We start from the raw sequence: 20,998 nt of genomic DNA on the forward strand, positions 1-20,998 counted from the left end.
AATTGTTTATATGATTACAGGGCAGCCTCTTTACTGAGTTCTGATACTGAATTAGGATATAATGTTTTCTGAGGCATATAGCAGTGGTTACATAAGAACGGCCATACGGGGTCAGACCAGTGGTCCATCTAGCCCAGTAGCCTGTCTTCCGACAGTGGCCAATACCAGATGCACCAGAGAGAGGGATCACAACAGGTAATCCACACATGATCCCTCCCCTATCACCCATTTACAGAGAAACAGAGGCTAGGGACACCATTCCTACCCATCCTGGCTAATAGCCATTGATGAACCTAACCTCCATGAATCTATCAAGCTCTTTTTTGAACCCTGTTAAAGTTCTAGCCTTCACCACATCCTCTGGCAAGGAGTTCCAGAGTTTGACTGTGCGCTGAGTGAAGAAAAATTTCCTTTTGTTTGTTTTAAATCTGCTACCTACGAATTTCATTTCGTGACCCCCTAGTTCTTATAATGTGGGAATAAATAAATAATTTTTTCTTCTTCTCTTGTTGAAAGTTGTTAAATTTCTATGTGGACATGCTGTATTATCTCTCAATACTACTATATTTGTTTAGATAACATGAACTATTATGCATTTCAAATGATTATTAAGTAATGGAATGTTTGAAAACAACTATATTGTTTGGGAGTCCATAAAATTTTTATAGACTGAAAAGGGGTCCGTATGCTCAAAAAGGCTGGGAACCACTGGCAGATAGCATACTCCAAAGAGGTTGTTTGCCTTTCAGCTACAGCATTTCCTTGGCAATCTAATTGATATCATACCAAAAAAGGTTATAATCATGAAGGAACAAATGGTGATTTAGAATGAAGACAATTAAAAACAATAAGCTCTAATTAGCACAAATTGGATTGACTCACTGATTTGAGGACAAAGTTGGGTTTTCTCTGTTTTCAGAATAAATGGCAAATAAATGACTAAAGCACCTCCAACACAAATGTCTTATTTTTATTAACTATAATAAACTATATGAGTGCAAAATATATTTTGCTAGTATCAATTCCCAGAACGCAGTTATTAAACTCTGCAGTTTCTAATCTGGGCAATAAATGTAGGTCAAGGAAATCAAAAAAGCTACATCTGTAAATTTTTAAACTATTTCTTCAATCTCAAGGAAGAAAAAGTTTGCTCATAGTCACACCAAGGTAAACTTTGCTTCACTCGAGATTTTAGCTAAAACTAGTTGGAGAACTATTTTTGTTTCATTACCAAGGCTTTGTTAACCTTTTTTACATAGTTATTATACATAACATTGTGCAAACTGTTCAATAGAAATTTGAATTCAAGGTCTCCAACTTTACATTACAATCATTAGTGCTATTGTATATGCTCCAAATAGAGAAACATGTTTTTAAAAAGATGATTTTGAATCATTACTATCACAGTGAAATGAACCTTTGACCTAATACCAGAGCAGCTCTTTCAAAAAGTATACTGTATAGGTTCCTAATGGACCATCATATGAATACCAGGGTATCATTAACAGAGTATATGAATCAGTAATCATTACTAAGTTGATTTACATGTGACAGATACTGTGAATGCATGGTATTAAAATGCATAACTATTATTTACTCTGTTTCTTTTTAAAATATTCCACAATATTGCTGCTGGTTTGAAATTCTAACATTTATATAGATATGTAATTCTAAATAACATGGCCTTTTTACAATTACAACATAAAATGGTGAAAACTTGTAACTTTTAAAAAATATTTAAAGATTACAAAATATATAATGGAAGCCACATCAGTCTTGACATTTAAAACTAGACCCATAGTATTGATTACCCCAGATGTTAAAAAATCCTGAGTCAGGCTCCCCCAAATTATTCAATTTAAAAAAAAAAAAGTTTTCTTATTTCCCTTCTGGTTTTTTGAGTTTTTACGATAGGACACATTTTCAACCGTTTGTCCACAAGCAGGAGGGTTAGAAAATGTTAAATGAAAGCCTAATCACATGCCTCTGGGAACTGAGGCTTCTAAGAAAACACAAAAAACACGGATCATACTTTGAGAACCTCAGCATGGTGCATGTATGTGTGAGGTGGATAGCAACGCAGCATCTGGGCAGCTCCCAGGTACTGCCCCCTGTTGCTCCCATTGGGCCAAGATTCCAGCCAATGGGAGCAGTGGGGAAAGCCGCCTCCAGGTGAGCGGTTTCCTGTGCTGCCATTCCCCAATCTGGGGGATGGGGAAGCGGCAGTGCATGGAGCCAATTCCTACCCTGCGAACCAAATCTGGCCCACAAGGGTCGGGGCTCCCTTCTTCCACCCATGGGAAGCCAGTGCTGGCACTCCAACTAGGCATGGAGGTGTGGGGCTAGAGCACCAGGACATGCTCATGCTCCCCTCTGAGGGGTTGGGAGGAAGGGCTGAACTCTAAGCGCATGGCACACCTGCAAGACAGTCATAGACCACTAGTGGTTCACGGACCATACTTTGAGAACCACTGCACTACTGTATCTAAGTTTTTCATAAATATTTATAAAATTATCTTCACAATACTCCTGTAAGATGAGGTAGTATTAACACCCAGCTGCACCTTTTTATAGTGAGAGAATGGAGGCAGAGAGATTGAGGACAAAATTGTCAAAAGTATGAACTACACTTGGATACGCAGCTTCAAACATCCAAGGCTCGGATTTTCCAGAGTACTTGCCAATTTAATAGTACATTATATGCTCAAAATACAGCTTCCATTGACATCAGGTACTGTTGTGAGTGGTCAGTTTCTGCAAATCTGGCCTCAAACATTTGATGCTTGACACTCAAAAATGAGGAACACACACTTAGTGGCTAACTGAAAATTTTGGCTCATGTGGTTAAGACTGGTATTCCCATAGGAAATCTGTTGCATTCATCAACTTTTACAACAAATGATACAGCGATATTATAGCCAACAATCTTATTCACTACACATTCCTGATTCATACCCAGAGTAGTCCTTCCTGCGTACTGAATGTGCAAAAAATAACATGCAATCATATAATTAAATACTGAATCATAGTGTATGCAGCACAAGCAACCTTAATGCTGATATTTTTCAACTTTTGAGGGTTTGACTTCTCAAACTTAATGTTAATGTTTTGTTTGTTTACCTTGGGTGTACTTTCCTAACTTTCTTAGAAAACAAACTTAAAAAAACACAAATTTGATCACAAAAAAACACAAATATTGATACCAAACTAAGGTAATCAGCAGGGTTTGGACCTTTCGATTCCTAGCATAAATTTCTGCCACTTGAGGCAAGATGGTAACTAATAGTAGTAATAGGTTGTTTTCCTCTTCGTTCCCTGCCACTACGCAGTGGTTCTCAACTAAGGGTACGTCTATCCAGCGATGTTGCACTGAGTGATATAAACTGGCTGAAGTAGAACTAAGACTCAAGCTATCTATTTTAGGGTTTTATATACTAACTACAGGTTGAATCTCTCTAGACCAGCATTCTATGATCCAGTAACATCTGTGGTCCGGCATGATTTTAGTTAGCCAGACATCTGGCTGTCATAGGTCTGGCAAGTTTCCTGTGGTCCCATAAAGTTTGTTTACAGCCACTAGTCCTGGTTCTCAGTGTTCTGTGCCGTTATTTAGCTCTAATTTATCCTAAATGTCTTCTAAGAGCCCAATAAACAGTGAAAATGTTGGTAATGTTACTAGGCAATATTGAGCTCCCATGGTTCAGCAAATTCTCTGTTTAGCATCATTCAGGTCCTCACAGTACTGGACTAGAGAGCTTCATCCTGTACTGCCCCAGTTGGTAATATCTAAACACATTCCAAATAAAAGCAATAATAATAATATATTATTGTACTACCTGGATTTCATGCAGTTTGTAGTTCCTTTCCCTTTTGTGGGCAAAAATCTCTGTTTTGGGTGAGTTTTTATGTATTTGCTTTTGGAGATTATGAAGTACAAGGTGGAGTCACTGTATAGTGAATGTAAAATTCTTATGGTGATTTTTTTTTCAAAGATGAAGGTTTTCAATATTTACTGAAGACAGTGAATATAGATTGCCTGATTTCCTCTGCAAATTCAGTCCCTAGCCAGATTGCCTTGATCAATAATTTTTGTTCTGAGTTCTCATATGCTTCATCTTGGGCCTTGTGATCTTCTTTGGCTCAGAAGAATGCAGCTGTAAGGCCAAATCCTAATAATAATATTACATAAATGTGTGGGAAGCCCCTGTTTTAACAGATGTCTGGTTACTATAAAGAACATCCTTGGTTCAGGCAGTGATGGATTTACCTCATATCAACTGAACTTTGACTAGGTCATAGTAATATAAATGGCAATCATGTCCATTTTGACATGGTCCTTGCAGTAACAGCATCACCCAGAATTGGTAAGAAATTAAACATGTACAGTGGACATCTTAAGTGCTTCAGTCTGCTCCAAATAAGCTTGAATGGGAGATATCTGGAAGCCTAGTAAGAGCTAGGCTAACCAAAGTTTTGTAAAGCTTTAGTTACAACCAATGGTATATTTCTGTGAGTTTACAGAACTGTAACAACTGAGGTTGGTGTACAACCAAAACTTGCCCCAGTTTAACTAAAATCACATTTCAAATTGATTTAGGACTTGTCTACATAGGAAAGTTATCCTGGCATATGGGTTAGGGAGTGAATGTAAAGTTCTGTGGTTTTACTGGTATATCTCCCTCTCTGAACATACTATTCCAGAAAAAGAGTATGTTTACACTACAAACATTACAGCAGCACAGCTACAGCTGTGAAACTGTAAGGTCTCCTGTGTAGCCACTCTATGGCGGCAGGAAAAAGCTCTCTGCAGAAACAGCAATAGGATAGAATTTCCACCTGACATAACTCTGTCATACCTGCACTTTTGTCAGGGAAACTTTTGTTGATCAGGAGGATTTTTTTCACACCCCCACTGACAAAAGTGCTAGTGTAAACATAACTTAAGTCGAGTGACTTTTTCCAGTTTAGTTTATCATTTTGGAAAGGGTTTCAGTTAACAGCTTGTCTATACTTAAAATGCTGCAGCTGCACCATATTAGTGCTTCATTCCTATTTATCTAGTGCTATCTATGCCCCAGAGTAGGCCAGTTTATCTGCATCACTCAGGTGTGGATTTTTCACCCCTGTGAGCAACAATTATACTGACAATTTCCTACTGTAGACCAGTCTTTGCCTAAAAAAGTGATTTGTATTCCCATATAAGCATGTTCATTTGGGGGAAATCTACCAGTATAGCAGTTGAACGACTAATATAAATGGAAAAACCTTGCATAGATAAGCCCTTAAATCATGCCCTAGGACCTTGGTGGCACTGAAGACACTAGCCTCCACCCCATCCCTGTGCCAGAACCTGCTCCCATCACCCGTCTCTTGTCAGCCCCAGCCGAAGGGTGCTGAGAGCCACTAAACCATGGGTTCCCAAGCTGGGGGGCATGAATAAATTCTAGGAGGGAGGGGGGAGAAGAGGCAACCCAGCTTCCCCCCATCAAGTTTTGCTGCCCCGGTCAGGTACTTTTTTTTTTTGCTCAACAAGTTTTGTTGTTGGGGGGGGGGAGGGGGTTTCAAAAATCAAAGAAGCATGATGCCGAAAAGTTTGGAAAACACTGCACTAAACCAAGCTGTAAACCCTGTACGTGACAGTAATGGCTTCACGCCCAGGAGGAGGGCAGCATCCCAGCACGTATGCTACAGCTAACCCTGTAAGCAGACCAGGCGCGAGGGGGGAACGAGCAGAGGGGCCAGCTCCATCAGTGCCTCGGACACTGCTCCGCACTTACAGCCCATCCAGCAACCTACCGGCCTCCTTCAGCAGCCACTCACCCAGCTCAACGCAACGCAACGCCCCGCCCCTCTGCTCCCGCTCCGCTTACCTCACCCCGCCCCTTCAGCTGCCTCGCCAGCCCCACCCTCAAGCCCTCCCTCCCTCGCTCCCCCGCCCCTTCCCTCGCCGGGCCAAGCGCGCCTGCGCAGTGCGGCGGGGAGGCGGCGGCGCGCGGGGGGCCGTGCGGGCGCAGGAATGTGCGTTACAGTTAAATAGTGGGCGCAGGGGCGGCCGCCGCGGCGCTCGGGGCCGGGCAGCGCAGGGAGGCGGCGGACGGGCGGGCTCCATGGCGCGGCGCGGTTCCCTGGGAGGCGGCGGCCGCGGCGGCGCTTCGCTCCTGTAAGAGCCGCTTCCCCGGCGGGACCGAGCGCAGCTTGGCCGGTGCCGGGCGGAGCGGGGCCGTGTCAGGCGGGCGCGCCGGGGCCGTGTCAGGCGGGCGGCGGCCGGGCCCCCTCCCCCCGCCTCTATGATGAAGCTGAAGCCGAACCAGACGCGGACCTACGACCGGGAGGGCTTCAAGAAGCGGGCGGCGTGTCTGTGCTTCCGCAGCGAGCGGGAGGACGAGGTGAGCCGCGCAGGGCACTGAGGGGCTGGGCACGTGTGTGTGGGGCGGGGGAGCCGCAACCGGCTCCGCGCGCCGCAGCCTCGCCGGGCCCTTTGTGCCGGGGGCGTCCCGCTCCCTTCCCCTTCTCTCGCTCGGGGCCGCGCAGCAGCAGCCGCGTGGCTGGGTGCGAGACGCCGTCCCTCCCAGGCTGGCCTAAGGCCCGAGCGGCTCGCTTTGCGGGCCGGGGCGCCGGTCACAGCGATGCGCTCCGCCCTGGCGAGCACGGGGGAAGCGGCCGGCTCCGGGTTTCCGACGGCGAGGGTCCCGCTCAATGTGCAAAGCAGCACGGTGGCGGCGGGGGGTCCTCGGACCTTTCGGCTTTTGTAGGGTGAGCCGCTGTCTGTTCGAAACTGAGTCAGCGCATGTGGCAAGAGAGGCGTCTCGGCGTAACCTGTGCGCATTGCCCTGCCTGGCGTCTCTTTCCAGTTACGCACCCATAGGGCTCCCTCAGCTGAACAGATCTCTCTTCCGAAGTGTAATACAACGAAAAATGACTCCGATTACTTTCTTTGCTATGTTTCAACTTCATTATTGAGGGGGCACTGAGAGATCGAGGACTGTCACCATTTTACAATCAACAAACCCGGCGTGCAAAGCGGAGTACTGACAGATAGGCGGCACCAGCGCTGATTTATAACCAGAATCGCTATAATGGGCGAAAACGGGCTCTCGGAATCTATTGTCTTTTTAGTTTGTAGGCTGCTTAGAACTATGATTTGTCTGTACAGCAGTTTTGGTGCTGAAGTTGGCTTCTAGTAATTTTCTAAATGTTGATTTTTCTCAAGTGAATAGTCTTGATTTGAATTTTTACCAAATACTTGAGGGACTTGTAGTCCAACAGAGTGTATTGAAGATGAGGCATATTTGTGACATAGGGTTAGGATGAACTTGGAATAAACCTAATTGTGCTGTTTTAGTGAATTTGCAGTTCTCGTGGCTTTTTCTTGTCAAAATAAAATTTGCGTTTTTAAGCACAGTTTTAAGAAAGACACTTTACAGTTTAAAAATATTGTATATAGACCTTTTTTCTCTGTACATTCAGTTTTAGAGGAAAGTTGAAATGGTAAATATAGGTATGAGTGAGGTCTTGTATCAAATGCAGGAGACAACACATTTCTTTATCCCTAATCAAGGTCAATTATACTGGCAGTCATTTAAGAACTTTGAGGTTTTGATTGGTAGATGTTACCTGGAATTTGGCATATGAACACTAGAAACTTGAGTTAATATTTGTAAATAACTGAAATGGTCATGAAATGTATGTACCAGGAGTTTTTAAGACCCGTGGTTTGTTTGGATGTGTTTTCTTCCTGATCTGCTTATGGGAAGAAATCTTTTTCTAAAGATATCATTTTACAGGTTTTGTATTCCTGGGCCATAGCCCCTCAATGTGAGAGCTCAAGTTTCTTACCAGAGTACTTATCCTTGAGGTCTCAGAAGCTGGAGAGACGTTGCTAGCTTCTTGATAATGCACTCAATTCCTCCTATACCATGTTCTGTAAAGGAGCACCAGCAGGAGATGATGGCGTAGTCTACACAACAAACTTCTGACAGTATAACCTCACTCAAAGATGTGGAAAATGCATACTCCTGAGTGATGCACCAGTCAAACTCCCAGTGTAGAAAGTACTTTCTCTTACTGATGGCATCTTTACTAACCGCTACAGTGGCATTGTAAGTGTAGACAAACCCCATGTCTCACTGGTTATTGCACCATCTTTTCTCTGGATCTCGGCAGCACCTCTGGTATTCTGGCACACCAATGCTTTTGCGTTTTTTTTTTCCTCAGATTGGGATGCCTGCCTCAGTACTCAGGAACTGTTGGTCTTTGCCTTTCTTGGTGCCTGAACATCTGTTTTGTCCAGCTTTTTCTTCTCATTGACAGATGAGCATACATGCTCTGGTGCCAGAGTCTGTTAGATGCCTACACCTAATGAGTTGGAGCTTCCTGTCTTGTGCTGCATTTACTTATTTCATGTATAAGTATGCAAAGAGTGATCAAATAAGAACTTGGCAGTTTCAGATCTGTTTGAACAGGGTCCACAATTGAAAAACAGCTTGTTGCAGACAGTGTCATCTGAAGAAGTGGGTTTTGCCCACGAAAGTTCATACCAAGATCTGCATGTTTTGTTAGCCTTTAAGGTGCTACTGGACTATTTTAAGTTTTTCTAGTTACAAGCATGGCTACCCCCTGAAGCTTGTTGCATTGTTGCATTTTATCTTCCTCTGAATCTACTATTGTGCCTTTTCAAGCAGTTCACCTCAGGAGAAACTCTTGAAGTCTGGCAGGAGGCAAGCCTGCAATATCTGGAGGGATAAATTAAAAGTAATATAAGTTGGCCAGAGTATCAGGACTCAATGCCAGCACCACCAATGTAGCTGTAGTCCCATCCTTAACCCAATGGGATTGTTCTGCCACTGATAAACACTGGTATAATGCACTTTCAAAGTGCGCCATTGGCCTGGTCCACTTTTGTTTACCTAAAGGGTGTGTAACCCATGGAACCTCGTGGCTCCCATTCACTCTAGTTCAGTTTCCAGTTGCAGAAAGCAGCACACTGCTTCCTATGGCTCCCCTTGGCTGGAAACTGAACCAGAGTAATGGGAGCAGTGAGGCTCCATGTCTACATACCCTTTAGGTCAGGGGCCAGAGGTGGTCCCTGGCTTGCCTGGATCTTGCACCCCAGGGCTCAGGGCTCCTCCCCACCCCCAGAACAGGGAGCCTGCGCTGGCACTTCAGCCCCTGCCTGACTGATATTTCTGTGGATCAGTGGCCCTGATCCCAAAAAGGTTCTCCACCCCACTTTAGGTAAAGAGAGCACCGTGGGCCACCTAGCAGCTTTTCCATTAGCCCACAACCCACTTTGCTGATTATTGCACAGGGCAGCGTTTCTCAAAGCAAGTGTGGGATTTGCCATGTATTTAGGTGGAGAAGTTAGTGGTATTCTGTATAGGAGTCAGAGACCAGTAGAGCCAAGAAGGCCTGTAGCTTTTTCTTAGCTATAGTCCCAACTCCACTCTTTCCCTTTCTGCCTTAATGTAAAGAAAATTGTTTGTGCACGCTTAGCATTCTGGCCTGACTACAGCTTGTCCTCTGCAAGACTGCATCACCAAGCCCAGAGTATTGCCTTTGGGGCATTCCTTCTGCCTTATATGTGCAGTTGTATTATCTCTTGGCACAATTAGTACTTTTTGCAGAAAGGTTGGTAATTCTGGTCCAGGGAGTCTTGGCCTCTATCCAGTGTTTCAGTCATTGAAAATTCTGGTGTAGCCGTTGTTGCTGTCTGTGATAGACTTTTATATGTAACTTAATTGACTATTAACTTGAGGGTATCTACTGCATCCCTGAAAATTAGTATAAATGCTCTGCATGCAGTTTTTGCAGATTACTAACATTTGAGACCTTACATTACAAAAGTCCACACTAATCTTTGCAAACTTGAAGTACTTTTATTGGGAGCAAGCTAACTTGAGGTACAAGGCTGGTGTCAAATCCTGCTTGTTGCCCAATACTTAACAGTGAGTAGCCTAGGCTTCTAGTTCCGTTGACTAGCCAACTGCAGCTGCTTTCATGGGTGTAGGCTGAAGTCCAGCTTTCATCACCCTAATCTTCAGATCTAACTAAACCTGAGGAATCTTCTAAGTAGAGATGTGCTGCCGAATCCCAGTCCAGAAGCCCACATGGTCTGGGAGCTGGCAAATTCCCCTCCTCCCTGGGCTGTGGCTTCCAGCCCATGTGGGCTGGCAGCCCCATGGGGCTGGAGCAGCTCTCTGCCTGTGGTGGGCAGAGAGCTGCTCCTGAATAAGTTAATTGTTCACACCCCTTCTTCTGAGGCAAAACCCAAGTCTGATGCTAAATTCATGTCTGCTACTTACACATCAACACCCAGCCCTGGCCCCCTCCTGCCAGCTCTGCTTAGGAAAACTTGAATAGTGGCTGCTGAGGGTGACTTACCTTTTTTCCTAATAGCTGATTTTTAGTTAAAGTTGGTCTAGGAATCTACAAGGGTATGTCTACACAGTGCTTAAATGCTTATAGCTAGCCTGTGTCAATTGAGTTTCTTGGCTTAAGGGGCTGTTTAATTGTGTAGCAGAGGAGCAGCAGTTAGCTGACCAGAGCCAACTGCGGGTCTTTAATTGAAATGTAGGCATATCCTCCTCTCTCTCACACCTTTCAACCTAGACAACTCTCTCTTAAACAGTTAGTCATTTGTTAATGCTAAGTCTCACAAACCACATCATTATGTAACCTTAATAAAAAGTATTAAAAAGCAGTAACATTCTTATAATTTCATTAGATTCTTTGTGGTCCTCGGACCTCTTCTTAGGCTTCTGGTATACATTCATCACTTGTTCATGTTACTTTGCCAAGTATTTTCAGGGACACTTTCTATTAGTCTCCCCAGTTTGCTTTTGATTGAAATGGAGCTTGTCAAGTGCTGCAGTAAATTCCAAACATTTGGCTGCTGTAATTAGGATTCAGCTGTATCTGCATTTACCAAAAAAATTAATGCATGATAGCGCTCAAGACACACTGAGTGTGTATACTTTTAAAATGTGGTGCAGTTAGCTTGTAAATGAAATCTATTATGTACCTATATTCAGTGCTGGCAAACTCCCAAAACTAGAATTATATAGGAAGAGTCACAGGTTATCTACTTCAACTTAGTTTTGTTGAGCATTAATTCTTTACGTAGGTGACAATATTGCTTATATTATATCATAATATAATAGCATTTGAATCTCCCCATCCAAGAAGCTGCTAGTATGTACATAAATACAGTATTTGTCTCCTCTTATATTGTAGCTCCTTGTTCCTTATTAATTTCTGCATCTCTGTTCTTTTTTGTGGGGGACTTAATAAAATAAAATTATCTCCTGTCTGATTTCACCTCTGAGTTGTTTAAAAGAATGTCTCCTTGTTAGTAGGATCACATCCTCTTCTGTGTAGGCCTGGATTGAATGAGCTTTCCAAGTAGTTAGCTTTGATGTAAAAAGCTGTCTAGCTCCTGTGCATTTGAGAAACTAGTTCTACCCATATTGCATCCCTGCAGATGGCAGTAACTTAAGCTATTTGTGCAGTGGGGCAGGGGAAAAGTAGTAGTGTTAACACATTAGCTGATTGAGCTAGGGTTTACCTCCGCTAAACTGTTTAAAAAAACAAATGTCTTCTGTACGCTAAGATTTTAACTAATACATGTTAAAATGCATTCTTTTGCCTAGAAAACATGGCCACATGCCCTGTCTTGATTAGAGGAGAATATTTTCAAAATAGCTGACATCTTCATATCATATGCAGTGTTTGTTGCATCCATGTTGGTCTCAGATATTAGCAAGACAAGGTCCAGTAAAAAATACTGCCTCATCTACCTTGTCTCATCAAGATGTCATGTTAACTTCATTTATTAAAAACCCCCCCGCACTATCTTAACTCTTTTTAAGTGCCATTTGCCACAATAAATAAAAGTCCTAACTGAGTGTTTGAAACATGTGCTTCGGGGACTATAGAAGTACCTAAATCTGGGGGACATGGCTTTTGACTGGAACATTCTTCTCCCTTAACTGTTATAGTAGAATTTGATCACAGGTACATTCTACAGATGTTAAATTGTGGATATTTGACGAATCGAATAGTCGATGCATTTTGCTGCGACTAGTTGATAGGGCATGTCGGCCTTTGAAGTGTAGCAACAGCCCTAGGGCTGTTGCTACACTTTAAAGGCAAAAGCGCCACTTGGAGCCTGGGATCAGCTGGGGACTCCCTGCAGAACCTGGACTCTGAGCAGCTCTGCTGCTTTGAAATGCTGCCATGGGAGCCCAGACTCAGGCTCCCCGCAGTGTTTCAAAGTGGCAGTGTTGCACTCAGTGTTTCAAAGTGGTGGTCTGGCCCCAGGCTCCACATGGTGCTGCTGCTTTGAAGCGCACCCTTCTTCTCCCCCCCCCCCCCCCCCCCCGCTGCCCCTTTCTGATGGACAGCAAAGGGGAGGGAGAGCGACTAGTCGACAAGCTTGTTGACTACCCAAAATGCATTTGCTTACAAGATAATCAACTAGTCCTTCACATCCTTAGTACATTCCAAAACTTTTGTTAATTCAGTGAAATTTTTTGTTAGTGCTGGCTTGACAGAGGATGGTCCCAGTTTTGTAGTCCTCTATTATATTGACATTTGGCCAATTTGACCTAAGTTTTGGTTTCTTTGTACCTAAAGACTTTTGATGGAGCCATCTTATAAATTTTAATACTAATAAAAAAAATCAAATACCTAAAAGCAAAATCTCTTCTGTAAAGAGGTAGTGTACTCTTTTAGGTATCTTAAATGCCTAGACAATTCAATGATATTCAATCGATCCTCTGTATAGCAGTGAGAATTTTACCTACAGCTGAATGGTTCTCAAAGTTGTGGAACTTTTTCCTGTTTCTGCAAATGAGCTAGTGACATGTTGATCCTCAGACTATTTCCCCACCAACTAGCACAGCACCAAGAGAAAAATGACTCTTGCAAGGAGCGCAAAGTGATTGTGATACTACATAATTGGGAATGGGTCTTTGTCAACACTCCTGAATTATCAGTTAAGGAGAAAGAAATTTCCCAATTTGAGATCTCCAACAAAGTTAGTTAGGTTAAACCTTCATGTTTTGTTTCCAAACGTAGGTGAGTGTGGGGTTGTATGTGAAGGGGGGAAAAGAGGGGCTGTATGCAACCAGAAGAGTTTGAGGCCTTTCTGGCATTCATCCAACATAAGGGCAAACACTTTTCCTTTAGAGGTCACCTTTCAGTACAGCAGCTGCTTGTTGATTACTCCACACTACAGTATTTAATCTAACTTTAAAAGGCAGGTATAGTTGTCAAAACTTTAAGTTGAAAGGTTGGCTAACATTGTAAATGTAGCTAATGAAATTACGAACTTAAATGTTGTGACCTTTGTAGCCCACTCACAAACATAGCTCTTTAGCACCAGTGTTCAAATGCTGCCCAGCAGAGCGCCCACATCTAGGTTTTTTGCTTCTATTGGTGGAGCACATTCGCACGTGCTTCAGTGCACAAAACTTATTTTGCCTGTCGATTGAAAACTTCTGCACATGGATAAGGAAAGTCAGTTAACCAGTGAAGGCAGGAGGTGCTCTGACCAGGCTGAAGCAACCTCTTGTGCCACAGGGGGCACTCGGGCTAGGCCAAAGCAGCCCGCTGCATCATACCTGCCACCATTTTAAGTGGCTAACCCGTTAGCCAATTAAATGGGGTTTTACATCCCTAACACGGATGGAAAAGATTAGAAAGAACGTTACTTAGCACTATCTGTTGTCTGAGTTAAGCAAGGCATCTTTTAGTGCTTCATGTTAAATCACGTCAGCCAGAAAAACTGCTTTGTCCTTCAGTAATTAACATGATTATTAATTTAGCATGACAGCTACTCTGTGGCACTTTAAATGGGACTAAAAACCCAGTTTCTCCCAACTTCGAGGTAAAGTTTCAATATCTCACCACCTTCTAGCACTAGCAATCAGGAAGCTTTCTCTAAAAGACAGGGAGGGCACCTAAGGTTTCAAGTAGCATTTCACATGTATTTGTTTTTGGACAGTGGTTCTCAACTCTTCCAGACTATACAGGTGGGACTTCCCTGGTCCAGCACCCTGGGGACCTGAGCAGTCCTGAATGATAGTCTTCAGGACCAGTGAAGATCCACTCTGCTTCCCCCCAGCCCTGCTGGGAGCTGCACTTCCCACTAGGGATGTAATAGTAGAACTGATTAAGCAAAATCTTTGGCTGTGTCTAGACTGACCAGTTTTTCAGGAAAATCATCCACTTTTCCAGAAAAACTTGCCAGCTGTCTACACTGGCCGCTCGAATTTCCGCAAAAGCACTGACTTCCTACTGTAAGAAATCAGTGCTTCTTGCAGAAATACTATGCTGCTCCCGTTTGGGCAAAAGTCCTTTTGCGCAAAGCTTTTGCGCAAAAGGGCCAGTGTAGACAGCTCAGATTTGTTTTCCGCAAAAAAGTCCCGATTGCGAAAATGGCGATCGGGGCTTTTTTGCGGAAGAGCGTCTAGATTGGCAGGGATGCTTTTCCGCAAAAAGTGCTTTTGCGGAAAAGCGACCGTGCCAATCTAGATGCTCTTTTCCGCAAATGCTTTTAACGGAAAACTTTTCCGTTAAGCATTTGCGGAAAATCATGCCAGTCTAGACGTAGCCTTATAGTTTAATGCTATAGACTACATGCATTCCCCCTGCCTTTTTCCAGCAACATTTTTTAGCAGCATGGCTCAGTCCCAGCTTGTGCCGGGTCCAGGACCTACCCCTACTGTGGCTCTGTAGTTAAAGAGTATTAGGAGCCAGGCAGACAGGCAGCCCAGCTTGCTCCAGGTCCTGGAGCTTAGACCCCGTTCCCTGGATGGGGGCTGCTGCCACCCCATGCTGCTGCCTCTGTTTCAGAGGCAACAGTGTGAGGTGAGAGGTAGCTAGTCTGTGAGGGGGATCTGGCTTTTAAATTGGCTCCCCTTGCAGACCAGCTCCCGACAGAGGCAGCAGCATGGGGTGCCAGATAGAGGCAGCAGCATAAAATAGCAGGGGGCTCCTTGGGAGTGGGGCTGAAGCGCACTGGCTGCCAGACCCACCTCTGGGGACTACAGAATAGTCAGTAACGATAAGAATTCATGAGGTTAATCAACTGTACAATTAACATCCCTACTTCCTACATGGTGCTGTGGCTAAGCTCCCTAGCACTCTTACTCTGACTGGGTCTGTGTGCCAGCCCTACTGCCTCTGGCCTGGGCAGGGCTGCACTCTCCCAGCTCCATTGCCACTGAGCTGTGTTCCAGGGTGGAGCTGTGTTCCCTGCTGCCAGCCGGGGTTTTCTAGTCCAGCAATATCCATGGTTCTTCTGGACCATGCATGTTGCCAAACCAGAGTCCTGGATTTTAGAAGTGAAACCTTTAGTTCCCTTTCAGGAGACTGATTTGGTTTGCATGCCTCCAAGTTTCATTTCACTTGAGCTACTTGCTTACAAAATCAGACAAAATATGAAAGTGTCTGTCTGTCTCTCTCTCACTGAAATTGCTTGCATCTCATCTTCTCTGTACAAAATTTTAGCTTGCAGTGATTTAGCTAGTGCTTTTGATATGGCCTATTGTAAAATTAGGCAACAATCTAAATGAGTTGATGTCTGTTAGAAGAGATCTGCGTACACCTGTTTGAGAACTGTCCTAAGGCTTGCCTACATGGGAACATTTACTGGCATAACTATACTGCTGTAACTATCATAACTCCCCATGCGGACAGTTACTACAGAATAAGAGTGCTTATTTCCAGTTTAGTTTCTCAAAGAGGAAAAAGGCACTCTGGAGCAAGCCTGTTTATGCAGTTACACTGATTATTGGCATAACTATACTACCAAAGTTAAGTTCCCCACATAAACAGTTCCTGGGGCATCAGTAAATGTGAAATGCTGTGTTTAAAGCTTAGATGCACAACCTGATAGCATTGGTCTTCAGCAGAGGCTTCTGTGTTAGTTTTGTTGCATTCTTCCTCGGACATCAGTTTTCTGGAGCCCAAGCTGAAATGGGTGCTCTTCTCCCATAATACTGCCATGTTAAGCTCAGTTACAGAAGAGACTAACTAAAAATCACTGCTTAGTTTCTGTAATTCTAAAAGATAAATCAAGGAAATCTCTAAGTTAAAACACTCTTAACTAGAAAAGCAGGCTTACCAGAAGTCTTTAGTTCAAAAATCCATTTCACTTCTCGAAAATAAAATAAATCCTTTGAATAAAATCTAATCAGATGTTGTAAATCATCTACCATGACATGTAATCAAGAACTTTGTCTGTGCTTGTGGCATGGGGAATAAGTGCATTATAGAGGTAAAAATGACTCTTATTTATAAGTTTTCATTATACTTCCCATTATAAACTTTAACCACGAGGTCTGAAATTTTCCACAATGATAATCCTTCTTAGTTTTTGAGAATGAGATCAGGGAAAAATATTCAGTCTGTATTAAGCAAAACTTACAGCCATCTTGTTCATAAAATTTAGCTTTGGCACAAACTTGAAATTTAGTGTAGTGGTTGCTTGGTGTGAAGGGTATCCACTTTACCATCCCTGTGAAAATTTTACCAAGTTTGGTCGCGTTCCAACATCGTGCAAACTTAGATTTTTTCAGATACTCAAATAGGGATGTAAAATTCTGTTTAATCAGTTATGAGTGGGGCCACTGGTTAACTGGTCAGGTAAACATTACCTGTTCATATCCCTACTTTAGAATAGCTAGCTTGGTAGCAGCAATTCTCTTCAACTTCTGTTTGTGTTAAGTAGGGTTAGGCATTTAACTAGTCAGAAATTGTCAAAAATAGTAAAATATTTTTAAAGCATTAAGCAGCAAGATATTAGCTTCCAGTAGGCTTAGCCTTAGACTCGTAGGCCTGATTACAAAAACTGAGTTTAACTTGTTTAAATGGGATAGTGAAATGAAGTTCTTTAAAGTTTGTATGTGTTCCTTACTTATGTTCTACTGTACATTGGCCTTTTATACAAATAAAGATACATTTTGTAGAAGACTCTAGCCATTAAGATGCTCAGCTTTCAGTTAATTCATCTTTTTTTCAAATGTGTGGCTTTCACATTTCAAAAAGTGATTAAGACATTTAAGTAGTCTTGCTAGCAGATGATATGACAATACAACCAGAAAAGTAGGTTGCTGCATATATTAGGACATTCTTGGAGGAATATTTAATGATATTTGACCATGATCAAATTGATTAGCTTGTCAGGCCTAGTCAAACTCTACCTGCCATTCTGGTACAACAATTGACCATTCTGCAGCCCAGGGCTGCAGGAGCTGAGCAGGACTTACCCTGTGGTTGCTCTTTCTAGCTGTTGTGGGTCACTATGGCATTAATGTCGAGTATCAGGGGTAGCCGTGTTAGTCTGAATCTGCGAGAAGTCCTGTGGCACCTTATAGACTAACCGAAGTGTTGGAGCATAAGCTTTCGTGGGCAAAGACCCACTTCGTCAGATGCATCTCATGAAGTGGGTCTTTGCCCACAAAAGCTTATGCTCCAACACTTCGGTTAGTCTATAAGGTGCCACAGGACTCTTTACCGCTTAAGGCAGTAGTGGAACTGAGATGGGAATCTTCTCTCCTGTCTTTCAACAATCCTCCCATGCATTCCGGAGGAGGAAGAGGAAGGCAATGTTGGCTGCTGGTTGAGCAAAAGGGTGGGGGGGGGTGTGTGGGTGTGTGTGTGTGTGTGTGTGTGTGTGTGTGTGTGTGTGCAAGAGCTACCCAAGAGAAGTGTGACTGGAAGAAGATAAATGAGTCTCCACTTAGGGCATTCCCCTATAAAACCTGGTACAATTATTCTTGAATTTAAACATATCTTAGTCATCTAGCAAATAGCAGTGAAACAGTCCTGTGTAGTAGGGATGTTAAATTTAGATTAACTAATTGAATAGTTGATGGGATTTCCATAGACTATTTAATTAGTCTATAAGTGCACCTCCGCCTTTGAACTCTAGGAGGGCTCTTGCTCCGGTTGAAAAGCAGAAGCCCCACAAGGAGCTTGGGGCCAGCGGGGTGCTCTTGTACATTTAAAAAACAATCACAGCAAAAGCACCCTTGTGCTGTATGGGGATAGTGGACCCCAAATGGCTGCTTGTGCTGCTTTCTCCCACGCGGCAGCCCAGCTGAGCGGCGCAGAAGTCAGTTGCGTGCCATGTTGGGAGGCAACAGCGCCGCCCAGAGGGAACAGCCAGTGTTGCAGCGTTAGTCACAGACATTGGGCTACTATATATACTAGAATTGCGTTACAAGAATATGCACAAGGCAGCTTTAATTTTGGTATTTTTTTAACTCTTTGAGTGGGTCTTTGCAACCGTACCATTTTTAAAGTAGATTCTTTAATGTGTTCTATATAGCTTTGTTGTTACGTACTCTTATTCCAAGAATGTGAGGTGTTAAATCTTAAACATTTTACCCTAAGCAAGAGATCAAAAGAAATATACAGTAATGTTTTTTAGGTTCTAAAAACTAATCCAAAACTTTTACATGGTTGCATCTTGAGGTTTTTTCCCCCCAGTTTTTAATTTTCCTATTTTTTCTAATAGTGGTTTGTATAGAATGGCCCCACGATGCCACATGTCCTGCCGATTGGTATGTACAGCTGTGACTTAAGTTAGCCACAGCTAGGTTAGGCAGATTTCAGTTGCTTTTTATAACCAGGTGATAGCTACCCACTTCTCTTCTTCCTTCAATGCGAAGTATAACTTTGTTCTTCAGATAAAGGGTAAAAACATTTTCAATAAGACTGGGAGACAGGCTTTTGCCCCCCCTGCTTCAGTTGAGCTGAGCCACACTGGTTTACTTAGCTTCTGTGGCAGGTGGAAGAGATTAACTTTCTCTCAGCTTCTAGGAGAAGTTAAATTTAGAAGAGGGTATAGCTAGCTAACCTATCCAAATCACCTTCACTTCACTTAAGAAATAGCTCACAAAGAAGAGGGGGCAGAGGATATGAAACAAATCCTCCCCCGGCTTTTGGGAAAGGGGGAATGGGGTTCTGCTGTCAAGGATCCCAAATAAGTAATAGGATGGTAAGAAATCAAATTCCTTGTTATGCAATTTGAGAGCCTTCCTTCATACACAAGAAAAATTCCTCATCCTCTATATGGATGTTTAAAATTAGATTAATCAGCTAATTGAATAGTTGATGGAATTTCAGTAAGGGCGCTTCTGCTTTGAAATGTAGCAAGAGCCCACCTGGCTGTTGCTGCATGTCAAAGGTGGAAGTGCTATGTGGCGTTCAACCCTTGAAATGCCTTGTGGGGCCAGAGGTCATCCCCACTGACCCCAGGCTCCATGTGGCGCTTTGGCTTTGAAATGTACAAGAGCCCTAGCTGGGCCTGATAGAGCAGAAAGGGTGGGAAGAGGGGAGAAGCAACAAGTCGACTGGTGTGGTGGCTAGTCACTTGCATCCCATATCCTATAACTGTCAACATTGTTCTGAACGTAGTGATGCGTCATGTAGAACTTCGGGAAAAGTCATAGATCTTACCTTCAATGATGTTTGAGTGTAAATGACTAACTGTTAAGCAGATGCTTATTAACAGTGTAACTTACACTCAATGAAGTCTCCTCCCCGAGAGCCAGGCAGGCAAGGGCTGCCTGCATCACTTTCAGGGAGGCTTTGCTATGAAGCTTTATGACCACAGGGCGGGAAAATCACAGCGGGTACTAGGGATGTCAAGGAGTAGTCAACTAGATTAACCAATAAACCCAAGATTATTGGTTCATCTAGTCAACTAGTCACATTCCTTTCCACTCCCTCGCTCCCTCCCCCCGCTGCCTCTGTATCTGTATATGGCAGGTCCAGAGGCTGCTTCGCAGCAGTAGCTCCTGTCCATGGGGAGCCTGCATCTCCTGAAGCAGCCATTATCCATGGCGAGCCTGGACCTGCCATAGTTAGAGGCTGCTTCTCAGTAGCAGCCCCTGTTCATGGGGATATGTTCCTTTAGAGACTCAATAGGCACAAATCAGATATCCATAAAGGGAACATACAGAAACCTGTTGGTGAACACTTTAATCTGCCTGGTCACTCATTAAGAGACTTTCAAATTGCTGTTTTGTTACAGACCAATTCCTCAAGCCAAATACACAGGGAAGGGTTGGAACTACAATTCATTCACACAAGTTTAATTCTCATGCCAATGATCTGAATGGAGATACCGGATGGCTGGGACATTACTGACCTATCAAACAATGAATGCGCCAATGGTTCTTTGTGTAGAATCTGGTGTTAGTGCTCTTCCTTTCTATTGCTAACTAATGGTTCTCATCTGCTTCTTTTAACTATCCAGTCTATAGGTGCTTATAGACTATCAGTTTTGCTTGTTACTGCTTGGCTTTCCCTTTGATATTTACATACCCACTGCCTCTTCTCCAGTCATCTGAAGAAGAGGTCTGTGCCCACAAAAGCTCATGATACCATCCACGTGTTTTATTAGTCTTTAAAGTGCTACCAGACTTTTTGTTTTAAGTTGATCCTGTACAGACTAACTCGGGTACCTCCTGAAGCTTTTTATTTCTTACATGTAGGCCATGCCTAAGGATTCTTCCTTCAAAGATTCGTAATTACTCCTGGTAAGGGGCCTCAGATACTTGACTGTTTTACTAGCCCCAAAGAGCATGGATCAGAGTAATCTTGCAGGATTTCCTGTTCTTTGGATGGACCAAATTCTTGGATGGAGATAATGCCATAAGACTGTTGCAAAATTAGAATGAACTGAGTGAGTGCTGTGTCATAAGATTCTCTAAGGATGTTAATATTTGGAATCTGATCAATAGTGCCTCTGTTTTAACTCTGGGGAGTATAAATGTATCTTTAGTTCATGTTCTGTTCAGAGGGAAACTGTCTAGGACAATTTTGAGTTGGGGTGGGGAGAGATGGTGAACCAGACAAACTTCTAAATGAGTACTGCTTACTTTGTAGCCAACAGCCCATGAAGCTTGTGGGTTTCCTTTTGTACCTATAACTAAAGTCTATCTGGTCATCTTAATATGCATTTTTTCCATTAGAGATGTAA

The 20,998-nt window shown here is 43.2% G+C and overlaps 1 protein-coding gene across 2 annotated transcripts in view; it reads left to right on the forward strand.

Annotated features, from left to right (window-relative positions):
- Positions 1 to 5,988: 5,988 nt before the first annotated feature.
- The window catches only part of NUDT4 (nudix hydrolase 4), a 39,406-nt gene continuing 24,396 nt past the window's right edge, over positions 5,989 to 20,998 (forward strand). The window contains exon 1 of one of the 2 annotated variants that reach the window (XM_075933171.1): positions 5,989 to 6,386. In XM_075933171.1, the coding sequence (XP_075789286.1) occupies positions 6,288 to 6,386 (99 nt within the window). In that variant the 5' untranslated portion in view covers positions 5,989 to 6,287. The remainder of the gene's footprint in view (positions 6,387 to 20,998) is intronic. The other variant, XM_075933181.1, reaches the window with a different exon arrangement.

This window comes from Pelodiscus sinensis, chromosome 1 (genome assembly GCF_049634645.1).
Source record: "Pelodiscus sinensis isolate JC-2024 chromosome 1, ASM4963464v1, whole genome shotgun sequence".
NCBI classification, from domain to species: Eukaryota; Metazoa; Chordata; order Testudines; family Trionychidae; genus Pelodiscus; species Pelodiscus sinensis.